General features: G+C 37.3%; 2 protein-coding genes across 8 annotated transcripts in view; both read right to left on the bottom strand.

Moving 5' to 3' along the window:
* The window catches only part of LOC148415723 (RNA-binding protein Musashi homolog 2-like), a 36,821-nt gene extending 18,375 nt beyond the window's left edge, over nucleotides 1-18,446 (bottom strand). For 4 of the 7 annotated variants that reach the window (XM_088428255.1, XM_088428257.1, XM_088428262.1 and 1 more), the window contains exons 1-6: nucleotides 18,240-18,446; nucleotides 17,270-17,310; nucleotides 16,868-16,949; nucleotides 16,540-16,624; nucleotides 16,146-16,187; nucleotides 5,525-5,617 (exon numbers count right to left, since the gene is read on the bottom strand). In XM_088428255.1, coding sequence (XP_088284381.1) covers nucleotides 5,525-5,617; nucleotides 16,146-16,187; nucleotides 16,540-16,624; nucleotides 16,868-16,949; nucleotides 17,270-17,310; nucleotides 18,240-18,304 — 408 coding nt within the window. In that variant the 5' untranslated portion in view covers nucleotides 18,305-18,446. The remainder of the gene's footprint in view (nucleotides 1-5,524; nucleotides 5,618-16,145; nucleotides 16,188-16,539; nucleotides 16,625-16,867; nucleotides 16,950-17,269; nucleotides 17,311-18,239) is intronic. The other 3 variants (XM_088428259.1, XM_088428261.1, XM_088428258.1) reach the window with 3 other exon arrangements.
* Nucleotides 18,447-20,883: 2,437 nt separating this feature from the next.
* On the bottom strand, nucleotides 20,884-23,779 carry LOC148415722 (gap junction delta-2 protein). The gene is made up of 2 exons (XM_088427461.1): nucleotides 23,641-23,779; nucleotides 20,884-22,750 (listed from the first exon to the last, which is right to left on the bottom strand). Exon 2 carries the CDS (start codon nucleotides 22,740-22,742, stop codon nucleotides 21,660-21,662), a length of 1,083 nt encoding a protein of 360 aa, XP_088283587.1. The 5' UTR covers nucleotides 22,743-22,750; nucleotides 23,641-23,779; the 3' UTR covers nucleotides 20,884-21,659.
* Between the last annotated feature and the right edge of the window lie 1,003 nt (nucleotides 23,780-24,782).

The raw sequence follows: 24,782 nt of genomic DNA, 5'->3' as shown, positions 1-24,782 counted from the left end.
GTGAGCATTTTTTTTTTTTTTTTTTGCAAAACCTTGTTCATATAACTGTGAATCAATTAGCACACAACGTACCCCGCTGTCCCACAATTGGGAACGCATTGCCAGAACATTCAGATCGTATTTGGTCCGGCTTCATTTCATATGATATGTCGACACGGAAGGAGGAAATACTTCTAGTTCCGGTATGACATGTATGTGAAAATGAGCAATTTAAATTCTTTTCTAATTGGTCTATTATATACATCCACAACTGTGTGATTGACAAATGTATGACCCAAACAATTGGCTTGCTGGAAAAACAAAAAACAAACAAAAGACATCAGGACGCAATCTAAGTAAAATCACAACAAAACAATGACGAAATCTACCAGGATCTGTCATGTTTCCATTGTGGGTTTGGGTTGGGGTTTCTGTTTTTACGGACTTTGGTATTCTCAAGTTGTGGGTTTCTTTGTAGTTCTTGTGTCTTGCTCTCATTAGGTTTCCTTTGCGTCGATCCTCGTTAGTGTGATTTGTTTCCACCTGACTATGTACCTGGCCTCCTTGTGTCATCCAATCAACTTCCCCTGCCATTTGTTCCTCCCCAGCTGTCTTGTGTTTCCTTGTTGAGTCTCTAGTCTATTTAAGTCACAGTTTGTATTCAGTTCATGTAGGGTCATTGTCTTTGTCACACGTTGCCGTTTTGCTCTTTGTCCGTGACCTTGCCTAAGTTATCTCGCATCGCTAAGCTAAGCCTTTTTGCCTGTTTGTTTCGTCTCTATGTTTTCCCATTGAGCCTACCCATATCTGCCGTGTTGCTAATGCCCTTTGGGTTGTTACGTTACTGTTTGCTGCCCTAATTTTTGGTCCTCTTTTTATTAAACACCAATTTTTTTAGTTCGACTCACTTCCCACTTCCCTGCTTTTGGGTCCGCCTCTGCTCATCATCATACCTAATCATGACAGGATCCAGGCCATAAGGCTCAAAATAGGGACTGTCCCGGTTGAACCAGGATGTTTGTTCGCTCTAATTTCACCCACAGTTGTCGATGGTTGTACGTGTCACGAGCATAAATATCTAGCTCCCATTTGCAAGCATTTAGACGTGAACGTATAGTGCCGCCGTTTTGGCAATCAATAGTAATCTTTAGCCTCATATTGGTTTTCTTTGAATGATGTATCAAGATCAAAAGCTCAAATTGGGTCAAATTGGCACCAGTGGGTTAAGCGTAATAGATGATTTACAAGAATGAAAATGTACGTACACTAAAACGATTTTCAAACATAAAGAAAACCAAATTTGAGCAATCATTACACATATATATATATATATATATATATATATATATATATATATATATATATATATATATATATATATATATATATATATATATATATATATATATATATATATATATATATATACACACATAAGGCTGTTCAGTTCTGCACCTCCACCACTATCCATCAAGCAGAACTCTCATCCAGAATTCTTCACACACACCTTTGACTTGTTGGAATTATTCCATCTTTTTGATGCCCCTCACCTCCCATTCTTAGCTGCTGGCATCATTTCATCTCTTTCTCCAGCTACCAGTGCAATCTTTCCAGGCATGTCAATCCTTTGCAGCCATGCGCTCCGCTCTGGACTCAACCAGATAAGCAGGCAATTCATCATGATACTGAAGCTTACACATGTACGCACGCTCCCAGAATTGCTAACACATACACACAACTGCTGCTGTTATCAATGCTTCCCAAGAATTGGAGAGAGCTCAAGTCAAGGTCTACGTCTGAAAGTGACCGGAGTAACCGGATTACCATGACAATGTTCAGTTTATCCCCACAAATGACAGGAGACAAATTAATCGACAGTATTTCCGATCATCCTTCTGTGTCTGCACTCACAACCTGCAATTTGTACTTCTATTATTGGAAGGAGGGGAAAGAATGGCTTAACCAAGCCCAGAATGACTAAGGAAGGCCTTTATAAATGCAAATTGTTCCTTGACTGTCTTTATCTACTGAGACAATACTGAAAAATAGCTGGCTGGACTGTTAAAATGATGCCACTTCTAGCTAATTTTATTCTTTTCTGGTGTCTTATTTGCAATGCACAGGATAGTATGTGCATAGGAAAATCAATTCGAGCAGCAGAATAAAATGAAATCAAGTTGAGTTGTGGCATTTTTCAGCTGACAAAGTCATTAAAGTGTCGCTTGTATAACAGAGTTAAGAATGAAGAGGAAATGATGGAGATAGTGATGACGACCATTGTTGTAGGGAACTGTCAAAAGAGTGATTGTGCTGGAAAAAATAGAGGCAACGGTTATTCACTATTTAGAACACAAAGACTCGGCAAGGCACAAAATGTTCCATAATTTTAAAGCTGTTATGCTGAAGATAAAGATATCAATCCTTCATCAGCCTTCCCTGTGGAGGGAACGTCATGAGGAACAAAAACAATTAAACTGGCTTTTCACAGTGCTGCACAGCTCTTATTCACTCGAGGAAGCACACGCGGGATTTGTGACGCTGATAACACAAAACTCTAAGCGCATAACATTGGGACACCGTGAATGCTTTTCCAAGAATGAAAAAAATTCTCATCAATCGGTTTGATTTTTTTAAGCATTTTATATAATTGGAAAATGAGGAAGGCACTGAGTAGTATATGTCTGTAGGTCTGCCTCTGTGTGAACATATATATATATATATATATATATATATATATATATATATATATATATATATATATGTGTATCATGTACTGTATATATGATTATATTTGTCAACATTTAATGGCCATTGTTGGCATCCTTCTGTTAACAAAAGAAAAGAATAATGAAAGAAAACATATTCATGATATAGTAAATCCAATTTTTTTTGAAAATTAAAGAATGAAAAATTGCTTTGGAATGATGGTTGAACAAAATTACTCACATTCAAAACCATTTTGCATTAGGAACATGTTCAACCGAGGTGTTTCCACCAATAACCATCACAATTATTATCATTATTATTATTAATCATAAGTGGAAATTAAATGCGTTTCTATCACACTAGCCTTTTTATTCAAACCAAGAGCACCATCTAAAGGAGTTTTAAAAAAGTGGTAAATGAGGCTTCACATTCTTATCATTGATATGTATCTATAGACCATTTCGAGGCAAAAAAAATATTAAGTGTGTCATGAGGCTTCATGTTCCCGTCACATTCTCCAATGCTCCGTTTTTGCTGTATCTCTGTGTCTCATGATTCATCCAAGTAATTCATCCAAGTGCATGTGTCCAGATTGTTTTATTTTATTTTGTTTGTTTTGTATCAGAGGGTTTATGCTCTTTTTGTTATTAATTTTGTTATCATTGAATCCGTCTCATTCAGTCTGTTTTGGGGTCCTCGCCTTTGTTTAATTGTACTCCTGAACCTGCTTGACAGACTATAAAACTATCTCCAATGCTGCTTAACTGCTGTGACTGCAGTTGCACATTTCAGTCAGGAAATTTAAGATCCATAGGAATGAGGCCAACCTTCCTTAGCGTGGTTGCAAGAGGAAAACCGGTGATGAGTTGGAGAGATGGAGAATATGAATGGTAACAAATTGTCCAGAACAACTTCGGATGAAATTAAAGACAAACTAAGTCTAGGTACATTAGTTCAGACTGCAGCCTCCATTGTCATTTGAGCCAAAATGGACTACATGGGAGATGACAAGGAATTAAGCCACTGCTAAAAATGATTCATACAAAACTCTTAAAAACAGCTGAGTTAGACTTCCCTGTCGATACCCTTCTCTTCCCAAAAAAATAAACTCAAATTGTGCCATTTTGGGAGGGAAAAAAACAACCTAAAAAATGGGCTGTTTGATACAAAACAACTCTAGGAAGCAGCAAGGCCACCACTAAAGAATCCCCTTCACTCTTCACTAAGCAAACTGATAGCCTGAAGAAGTGAAATGCTCCTTCCTGTCGTACGTTAATACATTATTGCTTCTGGCCGGAACAAATCTGATCCACAATTTACCTCTTGCAGCCTATTTTAGGGTGGTTAAAGGTTTAAGGGAAGATCTGACTCACCACTGACAGTGAAACCTTACACAACTGTCTAACAAATGAGATTAAACGAAGCAAAAATGTAACTTTTGCATTTTTCTATACTTTACATTTATTCAGCAACGCCACACAATAGTATATCATATTTCAAGAAAAAGACAGCTGCCGATACAGTAAATGCCTTATAGCGCCACAAATCCTCGAGAAAATAACAGTGACATGAAAAAATACAGTACCTGTAACATTGTGGACGTATGACAATTTAAAGCTATTATATTCATGCCATGCAGTGGTTAAAAAGGCAAGAGAAGTCACAAAAACACATCAAATGTAGCGTAAAGTTAGCAGCGGGTAAGGAGATGAAATTGTTTCATTCTGCTTCACAGAAAGCATTTTATTGAAAATAACAGGTGTGTTGCTTTCATTTGCTGAAGTTGTGAGAACCACTTCAGCAGCAATATAGTGGCTGGGATCAGAGCTGATAAGCAGCACTCCACTTAAATTGTCATTTTGCCAGCTGCAGAGAGAGAAGCAGGAGTCGCTTCCAAATAATTATACCTGCACAGCAATAAATGTAAAAACCATTGTCATCATCTGATTTATATCCGGAGGCCCGGGTCCGATATGAAACAAACTGCGGGTCAATTCAGATTTTTATTTTCCTCTAACTCCCATGAAACGAATATCAAGGAGGATTTTCTTATCACAAAAAAAATATTTCGACCACTTCCTATCTCACTCCTCAAGTCAGTCTGAGCTACACACGGGACAAAATTTATTTCCGAAAAGACTTCGTTAAGAGACGTAATGTTTTGTGCCCGTTGATGTTATCCAACGTTGTGCTTTGTGTATGCTTGCGACTTTGCGGATACATTCTGCTGACGTTGCAAGTCACATTTGCCATTGTTACACCTTCACTTTGCGTAATTTGTCCCTATGCCTCAGACATCATCAGACTACCTTCCAATTTTGAGAATCTCAGTCAGTTTTATTTTTTTTCTACACCTCTATTCCCCTTATTAAACATTACAAGGCAGCATCACATTTGTAATACTATAAATACAAATTATAAAACCAATATTGTCAAATTAGTCAACAGACTGTGTACTGTGAACCGACCAGCAATACCGTGAGACTTCTTTCTAAACTGCAATGAATAAACCGCAACAGCAAAAGGGCGATAAATCTAAACTTTGAATATCATTCCAGAATGTTTATATGATGCAAATGTAATTTCAGCCCAGGGCAAAACAAAACACCCGATACTGTTGTTATACATTTTCAGCTCTTTTCCCCTGAGTACAAAGAGATTAGCTCTGTACCATCTGCACCTTGATATATCTTGTGAATTAACTCCAGATAAATCAAATCAGAATAGTATACAGTGTCTTGTAATTAATTGTCCAACAGGTATCCAACAAAATTGGGAGCGCTGCGCCGACTGGTGAATTTTAAATAAAGCAGAATTCTAAATTGTAAAATGGTTTTACCTTGCCAAATTGTTCAAAATAATGTTTCACATCTTCGATCATTGTGTCGGCTGATAATCCACCCACAAAAATCTTCTTTGTTCTTGTTACCATCTGGAGAAGAGAGAATACAAAAGATTTGATTTCAATAATAATATAAAGATCAAACACATTTTAAATGCTTCCTCTTTGATTTGTTTGCGTGTGTGCATGTGCCTGAGAGCACTATTGGTAGTTTGGAATTTTTGAGTTCTGATATGTGTAATGTACTTAAAATACATTGATTTTCTGTGCACATGACTTGTGATTTGGGTGTTTTCATGAGTCACTAAATGTGTTTAAAAAGCAACACAATTTCTTCCTACATTATTCCAAAAGTGCATGTATAAATATGGCTGCGGAGAGTCATCTCCCCAGCTAAGAAAAAAAATATGAGTTAATTTGGTGGTTATTATTATTAGTGTAAAACATGAATCTTAGCAGTGAGTAAGTAATGAGTATCCACTGCCACTTAAAAACTAGATAAAAAATAATAATAAAGCAATAAGCAAGCTAATAGGTGTGTTACTGTAACATTAAAAATGCAAAACCTTAAGATGATGGTGATAACCATGGAAACTTAGCTCGCAAACAATCTGAGTTCATTCTGGGACTGTTCACGCACCAACAAGCAATTTCTCCCATTAAAATGAATGGCATGTGAATTAATCTGTTCCAGCCCCAGTTCTGCTCAAAATGTATCATTAAAAATAAATTGATAAATAAATTAATTCTATTGGCTCTGAGGGATCATTTCCAGCAAAGACAAAGAGACTTAAATTAAGTGCTGAATATAGCCAAAAACTTTGCTTCGCACTCTGATGCATAAATCAAAATACCAACCAATATATTTAAGTGAAACAAATTTTAATTGGATTGTATTTACTCTATATAGCGCACTAAAATGATGTCCATACTGCGTTACAAAGCCACACATTCACCCATTTAATTTACAATGTGTGTGTGTGTGTGTGTGTGTGTGAGAGAGAGAGATGGTCAAGATTTCCAGTATTCACATTTGTCAGGTATTTTGGTTTCACAATGGATTATTTTGCCATCATTAGGTCAAAATTAAACTGAAATAAGCAACTTAACACTTCCCACTGTATCTATAAAAAGTGCTAACATAGCTCTGCCATTTGCACAACTTTATTGTGGTAAGATGCGCCAACAACAGTGTATGAAACTCTCTGCATATGACATTGTCATTTTGTAAAAAACAGTGAACTTGATCAATACTACTACTAGTAAATAGCATTGGTTCATTGTCATGAGTGCTCATCAATACCCACACAAGCTACTCCTGATACTCGTATCGGTATAGGTATAGTTGTGAGATCAGTCTACATACTTCCACTAGAAATCTTTTCAATCCTCTCCAAGTCTTGTGTTTTCCACAGTTATGCCTTGCCCTGATTTTCTGAAAATGTCAGCTGTCACAACTGTCCATGAAAGCCCAAAATCTAACAATATACAGCCTAGGGTCTGGCTGCTAAGGCTGCGGGGTGCTGATAAAAGGCACAGTACAATAGAAGGCGAACAGGTGGGCCGCTTCTTTAGAGCATCAGGTGACAGAAGAAAAGGCAGTCTGTCAGCAAACAGAGCACCAAGCTGATCCCAAGCACCTCTGGACCACGTTATGGTTATCTGTCCCTCAGTGATAATGCAGAAGTCTCTGGAGATTTGGCACATGTATGGCATATTGCTGAGCCAAAGCGCATAAATGCAGCCTTTCAAAGAAGCAAGACGGACAGTTTGAAAATGGAATACTAATGAATGGAGGAAAAAAGAATGCAGAGAAGAAATGTTAACTGACATTTCTATTAACTGAAAAAAGAAAGCTCGAGAGAGAATAGATGCTGCTCATTCTGGGTGAAAATAGCGAGAGGTTCCAAGAGTTTCAAAATAACACAAATTAGAGTTAGATGTGAACCCAGAAAACGTTTTTGGACATATTTTTCTATGGAGATCCTTGATCATGAGCAGGGGTGCACATATTTTTTTTGGGTTACTCACATGAGTACCAAGACATAATAGTCTTCCTCAAAGTCCATTACGAACGCACCATCTCTCAAAGTCCATTACGAACGCACCATCTGTGTGCACACAGCCAGAATGTGTCCTCAAAAAGGGTTAGGGGTAGGTTTCATAAGACCATCAGTTATTATGGTTTCCGCAGTTTGTTATCCAATTTAATTAATCAAAGAAAGTCAGAGCTAAATTCTCCATTAACTGTCAAATGACAAAGTAAACGATCGCCTTCACATCTTCATGGGAATGATACACCGCCCATCCAACCAGTCCAAATCATTGTTCCTGTAGTTTGTCTCATCACAAAGCAAGAGGACAATTAGGTATAACTTCTCGACTAGCTTGTTTGTTAGCCATAAGTTGCGCTGGTTTTGTTTGCTCGCTGAGGACATGAGTGGTAAATCTTGCACCACATTTAAATATCCATCAAACCACAGCACATCTTGGAGCCACTTTTCAGGAAACCTCAGGCTAGGTGAAAGTTAGGTAGGTACGCATAATGAAGAACTTGATGTTACATATCAGTCATTTCTGCCGTGCATGTGCACAATGTTCAAAATATATTAGAAAAAAACTGTATAATGAAGCAAAAATGTATAAACTGAAACTGCTTATATACCTCACAGTTCATGTCAAGGATAAATTAGATTAATGGATGACACGGACCTGACATAAGAGCGAGCAAAAGTTTTCTGAGCAAAACTGAGATGTGATCCGTCTAGTCTCATACACTCACAGTTCAGCAATCGCAGTTTTACTCGTTCTCAAAATTTTTTGACGCCTATCCTGCATCACCACAAAACCTTGCTCCTACTCACGTTTGTCCAGCTAGCCTCCCCATGTAATTAAGTTCATCGGTACTGATGAACTGTGCGTCAATGATGAACCAAAGTTTTGCTGATGGACAGCCGAATGACAAAATCTTTTAAAAATGACATATGAAAAACAACGCAACGGTAGTTTTGGTCCCTGATTTCATTCCATCGTTAAAATCGTCCCTATTCGTGGAATTCTGTCGTCAGCTCAAAACACTGCAACTGTATCAGTTCTGCTCATCTATTTTCCATCACAAAAGACGACTTAATCTTCCATTGAAAGTGAATAAAGTTGTGGATTTGCCATGCCCATACAGTGATACTTAGTCTCTACTGGAATTCCACCATCATAACACCGTTTCCCTTATAAAGTTTCCCTAGACGACAAAGTTCTAGTCAGAGGAAAGGTACACGGGGTCAACGAGCTGGCAATTTGTCACAGTCACGGCGCGGCTGCTGGAATCCATGTATTATAACAATATATTGTCTTCCTGTGCCAGGCTTGTCCCCTACTTTTGACATAGCTCTTTTCACAAAGAAGTCCAATTTTCACTGGCACGGAGGGTTCCCCAGGGAATTAAAAGCACAATACTGCTGCCAGTCAAAGTCCTCGCATTACTACTGGACTTTGAGCAACACCATTGGTTTATTTATCATCAAATTCCTTCTGAAATTGGTCTGATGACCGGCCCCTTTCAGCTGAAAAGGAAGTTGGCAAACCCTAACTTTCAACAGGATTCGGCTACACATAACAATTGAAATAAAACAATCAAGATGTTTCCAGATTTAATTTAATTCTAACAATCTATTTTGTAACATCTTGCTGAAATCGCTGTTTATAAATGAGCATTTTGGTACAGATCTTAATCAAGGATAGCGGAAGTTGATGCACAAGATTTGCTTTAGAGGAAATAAAATGGCAGGTCTTTGGTTTGACAACTGTGCTGTAGGCCAATGATGCTAAGGGATTGTACATGCTTTTAATTGACAAACATTTGAAGCAGTCATGAAAATGTTAATGTGATAAAAATGAAGCATTTTCTGCTTCAGGTCAAACCACCAAATGTAATTAGTGTGAATACAGCAATAAAATAGTGGCTTTTCAAACTCAATGCATTATTTTTCTCAGTGCACTGACAATTATGCTCATTCCTTGCCACCTTTGGCAAATGTTTCATGGACATGTTTCCCAAAAGATATTATTGTAATTGGTGGATCCCGATTTTTTCATTGTATGAGTGCAGCCAGATGTTTAAGTGCTGCATCTATGAATAATAATTAACAGTCAAATGAAATATAGGGGGGAAACCATGCAAGTGTGGCTAAGACTTTTCAAGGAGAACAAACGGAGTCTTGATCGCAACAGACATTGATTGGACTGAAAAGCACTGTGTTTGTCTTTAAGACAAAAGAATACCTGCTCTGAGACAAACAGTTGTTTTATTTTGAGGGATATATAAGGTTGGCGCCGGGATGAAGGGTCGTTTTTGACTCCCGCCTGCGGTTCCTGACAGCTGTGCAAAATGAGCTGTCCGACAAGACCATTGCAGATGAACACACACCCACACACACGCACATACTTCCAGTTGATACTCGCATGACTGTCTTAAACATTTAAATTATTGTATTTATATTTATATATACTGTATATATATATATATATATATATATATATATATATATATATATATATATATATATATATATATATATATATATATATATATATATATATATATAAAATATTTATTTATTTATTTATTTATTTTTATTCTGAATTGAGCCACCAAAGAGAGGACAGTAATTCCACAGATTTTTTTTCATTGAATTTTGGCTGCAGTTTCCACAGTTCCATTGTTCCATGTGCAAATTATCAATGCATGACCACGAGTAAAGTTGACTCAGACCTTTGCCGATGTCTTTACCCAATCATTTGCGTTGTAAGCAATTGTCACTTTGAAGCCACCAACATCTCATTTAACGTAAAGGGGAACATCAAAATATCTCACATTATCGAGTTCTTTTTGAACGGTACAGGGGAGTAAATCTTTATTTATTTAATTTACTGAAATTCATTTGTGTTAAATTTAAAAAAAGCCCTGGTAGGAAGATAACATAACAGTGTATAAAAGAAGATGGAATGGACAATTTTCAAGTTTAGGATAATCACTGTGCTGCAAATTAAGTAATAAAACTTCCTCATTTCCTATCTTTTCCATTTGTATGTCCTTATAATGAGAAACACGGTGCTTGCAATCAACTAGCTAATGAGTTTAGTAAGAAAGATGCAACAATTCTGCAGCTGAACAACTTCTCATGAATCGGGCTTTGACTTCTTGTAAAAAACATTTTAAAAACAGGCTTGATGACAGCAAATGAAAATGGTGATTTTCAAGACAAACAACGAAGCCAATAAAAGAAAGATCTGGCAAAGCAGCAACTTTCTTGCACCTCTAGAATATTGTTTGTATTTTTTTTTTTTTAATGAAATTGATCAATCTTTCCTTACTATTATTAAAAAGATGGCTGCAAAGTCAATGCATCTTGAGGTGAAAACATCTGGGACTTTAAAGTACAGTTATATGTTTTAAGTTGATGGAGTTAATGAAATCTACGATAATCTAATCAAAAATGAATATTTTGGATTAATCTGATATATGAGTAGCACTGTTTTTCAAGGTGATACTTCTGGTCCAGTCCATCTGACAGTCTCCTCTAGACACTAGCAATGTCAGCTCTTTTCAAGCTCCACTGCCCTCTGGCTAACACATTGATTTTCCTGTCTGCCAGCTTATGTCCAACATTTACACTGTGTTTGTTGCCCAGGAAGAATGCAATGTGGCAAAACCGGAGCGCTCTCCACAACACAGGACAACTATTGCACATACAGGAAGAAACGCATGGGGTTGCTGTTTCAGTTGGTAAAATTAATGATGGAAAATGAAGCCTTATTGAAGTATTGTACTTGATTTTTAGTCATCTTGATGCTGCTCTTGTTTTAAAGATAAAGGCTAAGTGCAATGGAAATGCATTCTATTTCCACTGCAGACTTATACCAAGAGTCCCGTGTTAGGAAATATGTTCATTTACCCATCACAAGTTAAAATGCAAAATAAGACATTAGAAAATATTATCATATAGTTGACTTTAGGCTGCAATGATTTATGTATGATATTGGGATTTCTTTTGGAGCTGGTACAGAGGCATTATTAAGCAATTTAAGAATTTTGGCTAGGGTTTTTTTTCCTCTCTGTTATTGTACCAAGTCTTGAGAAGGTGCAAATCTGGACTTAATTGGATGAACAGTCTAGGACAAGAGGACAAAATATGTTGGAAAGAAGGGCTAAAATTGGGTATTCATAAAAGTAACCATTGCTCACTTTCTAGGCCCAACAATGCTCTTTGCATGGTTGTGTTTTGATTAGAAATTGGGAATTTTTTCTAGTCTAGTGAAACTCCATTCCCTCAAGGGTCGATATCCTGCATGTATCCCGGTTCTCCGGCTCTCAAGGACTGGATTTCAACACCTGTGACATAGAACAAATTATTTTGAGAAATGTTTTGACCTGAGTGCCGCTTTACGGAATCAGTAGACCAGGATAACTTTATTTTCTTACAATAAATCTATATCTGTAAGATTGAAAAGGGTTAGCTGTGAACCTTTGACTCTGCACTCTCCTCCACGAAACAGCGCGGCTTGTGTTTGTTTTAACCTGCTAGTTCGAGCATGTCCAAAGTCCAGCCTGTCAGCCATTTCCATCCCACAGCATATTCTAAAAATAACATTAAAAAGCCCTGTGCCAAGCTTGTTTGCTGGCATGGTAATTCTTAGTTTCTACTTCTCTTTTAAGACAGGAGAAGTACAGAAGATGACTGTGATTGGACATGTCGTCAATAAATTGTAGGGAACACAAACAACCACTTACCCTTACAATCATATCTAAGGGCAATCTGTTAGTGAGTTTTGGATCAAATGTAGGAATCAAGTCATAAAGAATTTTGTTGGTGTCATGTGGTTAGCACTGCTGTCCCTGGTTTGACTGGTTTGAGTCTCCATGTGTCCAACTGGGTTTTCTCTAAGTAGTTGTAGGGTTTCCCCACAAAGGCGGTCAGGTAAATTTCCAGCAAGCCCCAACTGAATTTGAATCCTCTTGTCCAGAATGGGATACAGTCATAGAAAAAAGTTGTTGTAAAATACCAATGCCAAAAAAACACTTTTACCATTTTAGTGCAGCAAAAACAGCATGATGAGCCCAAAGTCAATTATAAGAAGCTGAATGAGCACGGTGATCTACAGGGTTTATCAGTTTGTCAATCACCCTAGTTCAAGACCAAACCAAACTATACGCTACTGTATAATATGAACCATATTAAGATTCTCCATGCTACAAATCTTAGCATTGTGACAGTTATAACAATCAAATGTACCTTCTTTTTATTTAGTAAGTTTGTATAAAGAACATTCCCATCTGTTGAGATTTCACCTTTTTTTTTTCTTTTAGCCAGCAAATAGCCTTCTGTTGGTTGGCAAAGATGCTGCACATATAAAAAAGGTGCAAAAAGAAAACAAGAAAAATTGGCCTGGAAGCACTTCCAGGGGTTGGCACATACTACCCTGCTTGCTGTGCTACTTTCTTACTCGCTTTCCAGTTGTCATTCTCCCGCCGGCTCTGTAATCCCTTACTGTTCGAAAACGGCCTCTAAATTTAGCACCAGATTTATCATGCAGCAAGGCAGGCTGCAGCAAACTAGATAGCCAGCTGGAGAAAGAGTGAGGCTGCATTTATGAAAGCGAGACAGACTGTGGATGTCGTGTGAGTGTTGACAAACTGAGAGCTGTCTATCACCCCTGAATATATGGAATATATAAATGCTGAAATTGTGGGAAACTTTATTCTCTTCAAATTATACATATAAATTCTGAAATATAAACAATAGAAAAAAAACATTTATTTTGTACTACCTGGCAAATTTTTTTAACGTATTTTTTCTTAAAAAAATAAATCATACTGTAAAATAAAGATACCATGTAAATCACAGGTGTCAAGCTTGTTAATTTGTGTTTTCCTGTTTCCTCTTCCCAGAACACCCGATTCAAAGGATTAGGTCATCAGCAAGCTCTACAGAAGCTTGAAAATTATCCTAACTATTTGAACCAGGTATGTTTTGGAGGAAAGCATCAAAAACGTGCAGAATACCGGCCCTCAAGGACTGAAGTTTGGCATCCTTGGTCTAATAATTGTAATAGCACAGACAGAGAAATCCATTTTGAAGATACCACTGTCTCGTGACAGGTTCAGGCCTACTGCGGGATTCATTAATTCGTTATAATAATTGTAATTTTCCTCCTTGACATGCCATAATCACTGTATGCATTGTATGCAGCAAAACTGAACAAATGAAACGCATCTAGTGTGTTGAACGTGAGGGGAACACGTGAATGCAGCTCACTTTGATTTACAGTTAAGGTAACAGAAATAATCTATTTATTACAGTATGTTGTTATCTCAGTTCCTGACATGTTAGATTTATAGCTCTGTGTCCTTCCTCCTCATTGTCACGTAAAATGATGCACATTGTTGCATTATATGGAAGTACAGTTGCTGACAGGGCTGTTTTTCTGCACTTGATCTTTTCACTAATACAAACAATGCAGAATCTTTGGTACACAGAAACCAGAATACACATATATATATTTATTTATGTATTTATTTATTTTTGCACTAAACACTATCCGGTACTTGTACAGATACTTAAATTTGTTAGTTTTATTTGTTATTTGTTAGTATTATACTGTAGAAAATGAAGAACCAAACTGACGCAGCAAAATGGGGATTCCAAATACATCACCAAAACGAAAAAGGAGGGAAATGTAAGATTTTACTCCACTCGTGTCTATGTTTTCAAGTCAAACCCTGGTGTCTTGAATCTATGGTAAAATAAAGAAATTGGCCTCATCGTTCCGGTACTTTTAGAAGGGAATGTCATTCAATCGCTTCAGATTACCGGTATTTTGCAAGTATCCGTTAGCTCTTAATTCATAATATACACTGGAAAAGACAATAAAATATGAGTGGTGCTAAGAATAAAAGTCCAGGTTTATAAAACAACCCAGGTTTACGCCTCACTGCTAACAAGCTGCTTCTTGCCAAATGATCCATACCTGCAACCCTCCTGGCCTCTCCATTCCAATCATCAAAAGAGGTATAACACTGGTCTGCCTTCTGGCTCAGTCTAAAGCAGCAGATGAGGATGTGTTTGGGTAAAACACGCACTGGGGCAGTGGGTACATCCACTCCCAAGCAGAAAAAAAAAAAAGACTCCAGAAACACGGTTTTCCCTTGACGAAAATGGAAGCAAGCTTGTCATTTGCTCTATTGTTTTCCTCATTACATTAATGTCACTCAGTGAGAGGATATTAGAAGTCTGACAGCAAGAACGTCCGGCTTGGTCAGTCCTGCTGTTTGCGATACAGTTACTTCAGTATTGACAATGACTTGAAGTGCAAATCCTGTGATCAGTCAAGCATGACATGTTAGTTCAAAGCTTAACATGCAGCTTAAGGCTGCATTTACAGTGCAGGTCTTCTGTTCAAATACAACTTAGTGCCTATTCCATATTGTATTATTTTACAAAATTCTTTTATTTATATCTACGTTAAATCAAACCATAAGCACACTTGCACGCACACAAAAAAAAGCCAGCCAAACGTTTACACTCCATAACCAGTACAAAAATGGCAGCAACATCACTGAGCAACAGCTATGCGGAAGTAAACAAAGAACAGGCAATTTATTCTTCCACAGATTCAGAGTGCAGCTTACATCGGAATTGATGATTGAGGGATGGTTAGAATCTGAGGGTTTTTGTTTCTCTGCGCTTACTTCACATACCCCCATGACATGCTTTCTTGATGAGATAGTAAAAGCTGTCTGTATATTGTTTTAATTTTGTTTTGTTATAGTTTTAGCTTCAGAGTAGGCACTGATGACTTATTTGTAGTCAAACATACATTCTGTATCTTATATGCACAGAAATGAAAACTGCTTCAAGACAAAACTACTTTTTCATTTGCCTTTCCAAATAAATGAATATATCTAAACTAAGTTTATAATAAATGCCACATGAGCTGTTGTTCATTAAATTATTGTATTTTTCCATATCATAAGCAACATAAGCTCTTACTTAATTTCAAATATTCCGGCAGTACGCCCAACATTTTTTTTAACAGCAGACTTGTCACATTTGACCACAATTACCAAGCGCGGCCAGGTCACTTGGCTTCATTTATAACATAAGACAAAACATGTGGTTTGCACCAGCTTTGAACTGTTTTGAACTTTCAGGCGCTATTATGAACTGTAACAACTGTGTAAGTATATCTAGAAATTTGTGAGGGCACAAAGGGAAAAAAAACTATTAAGAACTATTAGGATGGATGGATGGATGGATGGATGGATGGATGGATGGATGGATGGATAGATAGATAGATAGATAGATAGATAGATAGATAGATAGATAGATAGATAGATAGATAGATAGATAATATTTACAGTACAAATTTTAAAAAGTAACCTATTGTTAAATTCATAGAAAAAAATATACATGCAATATGGTGGATGATGGACAGCAGCTATTCATACTTAGTGTCTCAAAACATACCAAATAAAATGAATAACACATCATCTCATGCAATCTGCGACTGACAGCTTCATATGGAGCAATAAATACGGTACTACAAGTGGAAGCCATCTTACTTTTGGTTGAGCACGTCTAGGAAAGGCAACCTTTGGGTCAATCTGAATGAGACAAGATAAAGTGCCACACACATTAGAACACTCAAAATAGGAGTTTTGATGAATTGTTGTATATTTCCTTGATTGACTGCAGTTTAGCGGGAATAAAGCTCTGGTTTAAATATAACTAATAGGACACATATGACAATGTTTGCATAACGGCACTGTAAGCATGCATTGTTATATCATTGCAATGAGTGTTATACCTCTGCCACTTCAATAATCCATTATACAGGTCAATTAATTAATATCCCATATATGGAAATGGCGAAGTATATTTGGTGCATGTCTGCATGTCATCAATGAAAAACAGGCCAACGTCTATCATGCAGCGAAGATAAAGAAGTGGACATACCATTTTAGAGTCTAACTCATGATGCGGCTGTGCCAAGACGTTTTCTACGCTGGCAGAATCTGCAAAAGTGACGAAGCCAAAGCCCCTATTACAAAATAAAACCACATATGATTATGTTTTTGTACAATATTTATTTTCAGAATAATTTAACAAAGTATAAGCAACTGTTGTTTAATTGTACTCCTTTCTTATTGCACCACACATCATTTCAGCTTTAATCTGTTTATTATAATTATTACAAATTTTAAAAATAATATCACATATAATATCATACTCCATGTGTGTGTGTGTGTGTGTGTGTGTGTGTGTGTGCTTGTTTGTGTTTTACCTGGAGCGTTTAGTTGTTGGATCTCTCATTACCATACATTCTCTGATTTCCCCAAATGTAATAAAGTAATTTTTCAGGCTGTCTGGCGAGAGGGGGCAAGAAGATAATATTGGTTAGCATTGCTCTTTACAAAAAAGTTTGTGTGGATTTAAATCTTATTGTATACTGCCCTTGTTTTAAAGGGGGAGTCAAGTCAAAAATGTTCTTCAAAATAATATGCTCTATGTGTGAGAATTCAGTTTGTTCATGATACATTCATTGGCTAAGCTGTGATCCCCAAACGCAATAGTTTGAAATAGAGCATGTTATTGTAACATTTAGCTTTTTTTCTCTTGACTTTCCCTTTAAATCCAGGGTTCAAACTCATCAAAATAACCTACTCAGCTGTGAGCGTGACCTTACCTGGTGAAGTTTGCCAGCTGAGGCCGCCGATAAACATTTTCCTATTAAGGAGAAACATAAGTCAATACAGGTGTTCCACCGGCCACAATTGTGTCAATATGAGTTTAAGCTCTTCAGCACTTCATCGCAAATACCACATGAAAGAAACTCTAAAATCTTCAGCTTTGTGGAAAATGTTATTTTAACTGTACAATATTGATTAGGGATGCATTGATCCATACCAAATTATTAATATTTCACCCCAGTTCTCAATTATCAAAGCTATTTACAATTAATGTATTATATTTATTTATTTATGTAAATTTATTATTTGCATTTTTCTGCTTCTGTGGAAGCATCACATGGAAGTAGTGACAAAATCGTTGATGATGTTTGGGCCCCTATTGGTGTAAGCGCACACGTGGTTTTGTTCACAGCTTTATGTATATTAACAAATTAATTGAATAATCATTTTCAAAAAAGGCCTCTTCCAGTGTGAGATCAATATCGCGATATTTGGCCCAGTTATTTCTAGGTATTGGATTGAATCCAAAAATCACTGGTATTACTCAGTCCAAATCAATTCAGCTACAGGTAAGTAACTACCTATTACTTCTAGAAATTTAACCACAGTTCAAAGGATATAGACACCAATTGCATTTTGAATATTTAAAATTATTATAATATACTTCGTTGAAGCAGATAACAAGTAGCCTAATACAGACTTGACCTTGCTTAACTTCATGTTTTTAAAACGTCTTGATGGCTGCTCTCCAACTCGACAGTCAGTTTAATAGCACAGAAGTCACAGAATTCTAACAGAAGTTCTGTTACTCCCGAGGAGCGATCGGTTTGGTCCAATTACAGTATACAGTGAACAAGACAGGCAGGGCGGTGAAAGTTTCAGAGTAACGCAGATCTATATAATGAGATTTTTTTTAACCCGTATTACATTAGCGACCATATTAGAATGGATTAGAAGTAACCTTACCCCGGATCGTGTTGTGGATCGGTCAGATTTGCAGACGTGTCTTGGCTGTCGTCTCCCTCCATCATCTGACCCGACTTCGCCGCAGGAAGGGACAAATTGACGGACACAAGGGGACTACAGGCAGGCTAGGCTGACTAGAGGTAGAGGAGCGCCCCGTCACACGTGGGATCACATCAGGTTGGTCCCTCCTCGACCGTCACCGGTTCCTCTTCTTCCCCTCCCCGCCCACACTAAACCAACAGTCATTCACAAGGAACATTTTGTGTGCGTGCAGGGGGGCGGGCTTCTCCTTTCACAAAGTCAAGTGCATTAACACTTTAGTGTCACAACAAAAATGTGGACAAGCGATGATCTGGATTTGAGATTCCTGTGTAGAATGCAGATGTTGGCCCCAGGCTTGCTGGAGTTATTCACAAGGATTGCTTTTTTTAAAGGGGAAGTCAAACCCACATTTTTCTTCACGATAATGCAGTCCAATGTAGACCCACCGGTTTAAACACAGTATTTTGAATAATACTGAAATTGTGAAATATGAATTAAAAGGCAAAACCCACCTGTCTTCAATTTCAGGAGTGGCCATTTTGCCACCTGTTGTTGACTGAAAATGGTATAACAGTTGCTCCGGTGACAACAAATCATGAAGCGGTTCAAATTCATGTGACCAAGCATAGAAACTAAATTAGCAAAGAGGGCATCAACTGAAATGTTTTTTTTTTTTTTTTAAATCACAGCTCATACACATAGGCTATAGGCAGTGGGCCATACCTCATTTGAAATGCATGAACAGTACATGGCATGTGCATTGTGGTAAATAATTTAATAATTTGAATTTCTGTGGTGGTGCATTTACTTAGTCAATTATCTGGGAGGGTTTGCACTGTCACTTCTTATTGCAGTCATCCAAAGCATTACTTAAGTTGTTTTTTGTTTTGTTTTTTCCTTTTAAAGATGCCTATTTTTACATGTATTTCTGAACCAAGAAGCATTGTTGCATGAGCTGTTATAAAATTCTGAGTAAACTATATTTCTAACAAAACCTTTTTTGGGTAAAGATGTAAGGCTGTTTTGGTAGATTGGCATAAAAATGGGTGCATATCATAATTTTGTTGCTAGCGTAAATCTAGTCTACAATTTTAGGGGCTCAAATGAGATGTATGGTTCAAACGCCCTGATTTCATGCATTTTTCGGCAGGATTGGTACCCCAACATAGGTGCCCCATTAGGCCCAATTCTACCTGTGCGAAATTTAAGCCCCTAGGATACAACCCAGACACTGACTACTTTTCAAACAAAACGTAGTTCACATTGTCAACTGAAGTATTATTTTCCTATGCTGTTGAACTTTCAAACGCATGCCATAAATGACATCACCCACTGATGTCGCAAACTCTGATGTGTGGCAACTTGTTCCACAACACGATCAAGTGTGCAGGTTGCTTCTAAATATAGGTAAAAGTGCCACACTGCATTTGGAGAAGGTTGAATTGTCAGGCCCATGTCGTTATGAAATTACGCATTTAGACCGCTAGGAGTTGCAATTGAGATCACTGCCTCTATACAAAACATAAAATCTCAAGCGTACTACTACTACTACATCTGGACTGTAGTTATGCATTAACTTAAACTTCTCCCAGTGTAGTTTCATGATGTTAAGACAACATAAATTCTTTTTTTTTTTTAATTGTTAAAACAGAGTATGCTCTTGTTTGAATATGTGGCCATTATCTGCAGGAAATATTCAACAGCATGCATGGTCCTGAAAAATGTGTGAATTTGCAAGGTATTTTTCGGCTCCAAAAGGTGAGAATTTGTCAGAATTCCACCTGTACTATCCCGTTCATTCACAGATATATCATGTGGCACAAACAGCAGAGGAAAAAGAACTCAAGAATGAAACACTGAAAAATTAAATGTCTGACTGGTCTGTCAGGCGTAATTTCTCGACCTGAATGTTGCAGATTCAACTCTCAGTCCATCTGTGGCAATGCTAAAATGCACGACACAGAACCCCCAGATGCTTCATTATGGTATGAGTGAGCAGTTGAGGCTATTCTTTTGTAGCAATATAAACAATCATTTTCTGCGTGGGTGAATCAGGGGACTTTGTTGAAGCTGTTGACAGTATAAAGACACTGTATGAGTGAAACTCAATTACTGGTCACATATTAGAACAGAAGCAATGTACTCTACATTACTTATGAGTCTGGTTGAGATGCATGGGGGACTTCTACAAAATCCGATTCCTTTGAAGTTGGATCATTGTGTTACATTAATTAAAGAGTATACAATTGTTCGCGTGGTATTTTCATTCAATATCTAATTGGGTACTCTACAATAACGTCCAGCAAAATGTGATTGTATCAATAGTCAGTTTGTTTCTCTTGATCATTGTACATTTGTAACTTACTTAAGTATATCCCAGTATATTTTTATATTTTTAAACTTGAGACATCGGTTTGAATAAATAGAGAGGTTAGAGCACCATCTACAGGAAAAAAACATGTTGCAGCCAAGACAATGTCAGTTGTTCTCACGTTATGTGTTTTATTTACCCAAACCTCGTGTTTACTCAAATCTTGAGTAGGTAAACATAGATAGGTACAAGCTTGGCCATAATGAAGACCATTGATTTGAACATCATATACACTACAGAACTACACTATACTACACTTTGGATGCAAAAGTAAAAATGAAAACATTCGCATTTTACAGTCACTTGGATCTTCTTCAAACATTATTAAAACGTTCTAATATAGGTACTGAAATCACTCATCAGTCAAACAATGTAGAAAACATGTGTGCACTGGTTGTTTAATATATTGTAAAAATGCCTCAATACTACAATCATAGTAATTTAATGCATTGTCTTGGGTCACAATTTGTAATAATTTAGGATAGATAGATAGATAGATAGATAGATAGATAGATAGATAGATAGATAGATAGATAGATAGATAGATAGATAGATAGATAGATAGATAGATAGATAGATAGATAGATAGATAGATAGATAGATAGATAGATAGATAGATAGATCACATTGATTGATCACATTGATTAAAATGAAAATATTTGCAAGCGATTCATTGATTCATGGTGTGTGTTTTGACTTATTGTATCTGTACGTATTACGATTAGCTAGTAAAATATGAACAAGTGTGTCTTTTTTCCATATCAATATACCTGTGCATGTCTTTTTATACTTGAAAATGTAATGTAAATATAACATAGCTGACACGAAGGTAAATGAGACTGAATCAGCAGTGCCTCAAGTGGAGACATCATTAACTAACGCTCAATTCAACATAATCAAGAGCAGTGTTCACAACCAGAATATCAATTAAGCTCTCATTATACTCATCACTAATGACAAAGCGACACACTACATGTTGACATAAGTATAGTATGACCACAACCCCGTCATAGCCAAGACTTCTTAGTTCGTCCCAACCTGGCCATGTTGGCCAACTTGACCTTCACCTTGTCTATGTTCTCTGGATTCCTCTTTGAGGTGCATTCCACAGTTGAGTCCGTCTCAAAAGAGATGGCCGGGGCATGTGGGAGCAAAGCGCCTGTCTTTTCTTGAGCCATGGCCGATCGGGTCTGCAGAACCAGCTGACCTCTCAGTGAATGCCTAAGTTGAAGCAACAGGGGGTTTTGCTTGGAGTATATATTACCTGGTTCCTTCTCCTGACCGCAACAGTTGGAGCAGGCTGAGCAGAGGACACGGAAAATGTAGACCCAACCTAAATAGTGAAGCTCTGCAATGTTGAGCACGAAGCAGCCCAGGCTGATGCTAAACATAAAGTTGAGGAAAATCGTTTTCTCAGTGGCACGAGACACGAAGCAGTCTGTGGGAGTTGGGCAAGGATAGGTTTGGCAGCGGTAGAGGTGAGGCACCTCAAAGCCAAATAACAAATACTGGCCAACGAGGAAGGTGATCTCCATGATGGATCGAAGGAATACGTGAAGGATGTAGATGAGCAGAACCTGGTTGGACTGCTTGGTGGGGTCTTCTGCCAGTGCACCATGACCCTCCTCCAGGAAGCTCTGCTGCACTCTTTCCCCCTCGTCCCAATCTTCCCTATAGCGAGGACAATAAGTAGACACACCCACCCTCATTGCCTCCTTGCTGTCCTTCTGCTTTGAAGGTCTTTGCCTCAGCACGTGCGCCCTTTGCCCATCTAACTTCTCATCTTTGGCGATTTTATGCAAAACAAATACTATGTAGAAGATGGATGGTGTGGACACCAGCACGATTTGAAAAACCCAGAACCTCAGATGGGACACAGGTGCAAAGGTGTCGTAACACACGTTGTTGCATCCAGGTTGCTGGGTATTGCAGGTGAACTTGGACTGCTCGTCGTTGTAGACGGCGTCTCCCACCAAAGCAACCAGAAGGATGCGGAAAATAAGCAGCATAGTCAGCCAGATTTTGCCTATCACTGTAGAATGATTCTGGACCTCGGAGAGAAAACGCCCAAGAATGGACCAGTCACCCATGATTGGACCTTAACAAAATAAAAAAAGGAAAAGAAAAAAGAAAAACATATGAGAACTGTTGCAAAAACAAACAATGTCAATTACAGAGCAAATCTATGAAAGAAGTAAATCAGTTATGCACTTTGTTAGTCTTGTTGAATTAGTACTAATGTTAATTTTTGTTATTTAGTACTGTTAGCGGATTTTTTTTTTATATACTACGTGTTTGCACATTTTCCATAATTAATTAAATTTCTCAAGAGCTTATTTTCTATGAAGGTTACATTTTTTTACTGGAGTGATATCTTTGAATTAACGTAAAATTGTATTCGATTGCAATAGCTTTATTTTCATCCTTTAATACAATTTTTTCCTGTCAAATAAAGCTGTCGAACAAAACTACCAAATTTGACTCATTGTTATAGGCTTTTTCTTTTAGTATTGCTATAGAAACGATTATCAAAGGTTCTCATTTATAGGTTTAGTTTTGCGATAAGAACCATCAGTGTTTGTGGGGTTATGTGGAGGGAACTTGAGCAGGTTGATTTGCTCTGAGATAGTATCATAAAGATGTACAACTAATACTGTGTTTGAACTTGACTTTGCAAAGTGTGTGAATGAGCCATCTAGAAACATTTTTATTGTAAATCTTCGTAAATGTCCATTTTCGTCTGTCTTTGTGCTGGCTACTCCTCTCAGTATGTTTGCAAAGTTAGAAGAGTTTAGCTGCCACAGGACGTAAACAGAACTGTATTTGTTTTTGCATTGAAAAATTTACATTCATCTCCAAAGTTAACACTTTAACTTTGACAGTTGTTATTATTTAAAAAAAAATGTTTGTACAAAAGTTGCTATGCAAAACCAATCATGCTTTATTTGGCAAACTAAAGACTAATAGCCGACTGAAAGTTTTGCTTACCTTCCTGAAAACTTGTACTTTCCGGAATAAATCCTTGCAACTAAGCTTTGCAATGCATTTTTTTGTGACTTTTTAAATCTTCAAGTTTGGGTGAGATGCATCCTGTTGAGCCTGCTAAAGGAGAATAGGCTGACCACACATAATGAACCAGTCCGTCTGAAACTGGCATTGTGCAGTGGGGCTACAAAGGCAGGCAATGTACAGTGCAAAACACAATGAGGGGGTTCCTTTTCTGAAAAGCCTGGGAACGGTGAAACGGTTCAACAGTGTATGGAACGAGCTGGAAACACACAATGCCAGTTTATGCAAAAGCTCATGTGTTTATCCGGTGAAATAAAATTCAGGCACCTATTATATTAAAACAACAAGGATTTTAGGAATGTTGGTAATATATATTTGTGTATTTACATCCATCGTTAGTGAAAAATCACCTGCAGCACTGACAATATAAATAATCTGTTGCATATTTACTCATTCACTGCCATTGACGGCTATTGACATCATAGCTTCATTTCAACCTGGTTGAGCTCATTCATAGCCACAGTGATACAAATAGATAGATAGATAGATAGATAGATAGATAGATAGATAGATAGATAGATAGATAGATAGATAGATAGATAGATAGATAGATAGATAGATAGATAGATAGATAGATAGATAGATAGATAGATGGATAGATAGATAGATAGATAGATAGATAGATAGATAGATAGATAGATAGATAGATAGATAGATAGATAGATAGATAGATAGATAGATAGATAGATAGAGTCAATCAAAGATCCATTTTAAGTGGGCTGTTAAATTGTATGACATTTTACACACACCAATCCAATAAGTGTGAGGCTTCTATAATTTAAAACTGGGTAAAACAACACACAGAACAATAACACATGGGCCTCCGCATCATCCTACGTTCAGTACATTTTCACACTTATGCACAGTGTAAACACGCACCCTACCACCCTCCACACACACGCACTCACACATACGCACTCACACATACGCACTCACCAGAACATACACATAAACAATCTAATCAGATGTTGTGAAAAGGAACATTTAAACATTTGTATGTGATAAATTGGGTTTGCTGAATTTGAACTAGAAAAGTGCCGTTCAAAAGCTTTTAAACACAT

This window comes from Hippichthys cyanospilos, chromosome 11 (assembly GCF_059441005.1).
Source record: "Hippichthys cyanospilos isolate Australia breed blue-spotted pipefish chromosome 11, RoL_Hcya_1.0, whole genome shotgun sequence".
In the NCBI taxonomy this organism is placed as follows: domain Eukaryota; kingdom Metazoa; phylum Chordata; class Actinopteri; order Syngnathiformes; family Syngnathidae; genus Hippichthys; species Hippichthys cyanospilos.
This window is presented reverse-complemented; position numbering and strand designations above follow the sequence as displayed.

Coding starts and splice junctions, on each gene's coding strand:
- LOC148415722 (XM_088427461.1), bottom strand. CDS start 22,742: ATGGGTGACTGGTCCATTCTTGGGCGTTTTCTCTCCGAGGTCCAGAAT.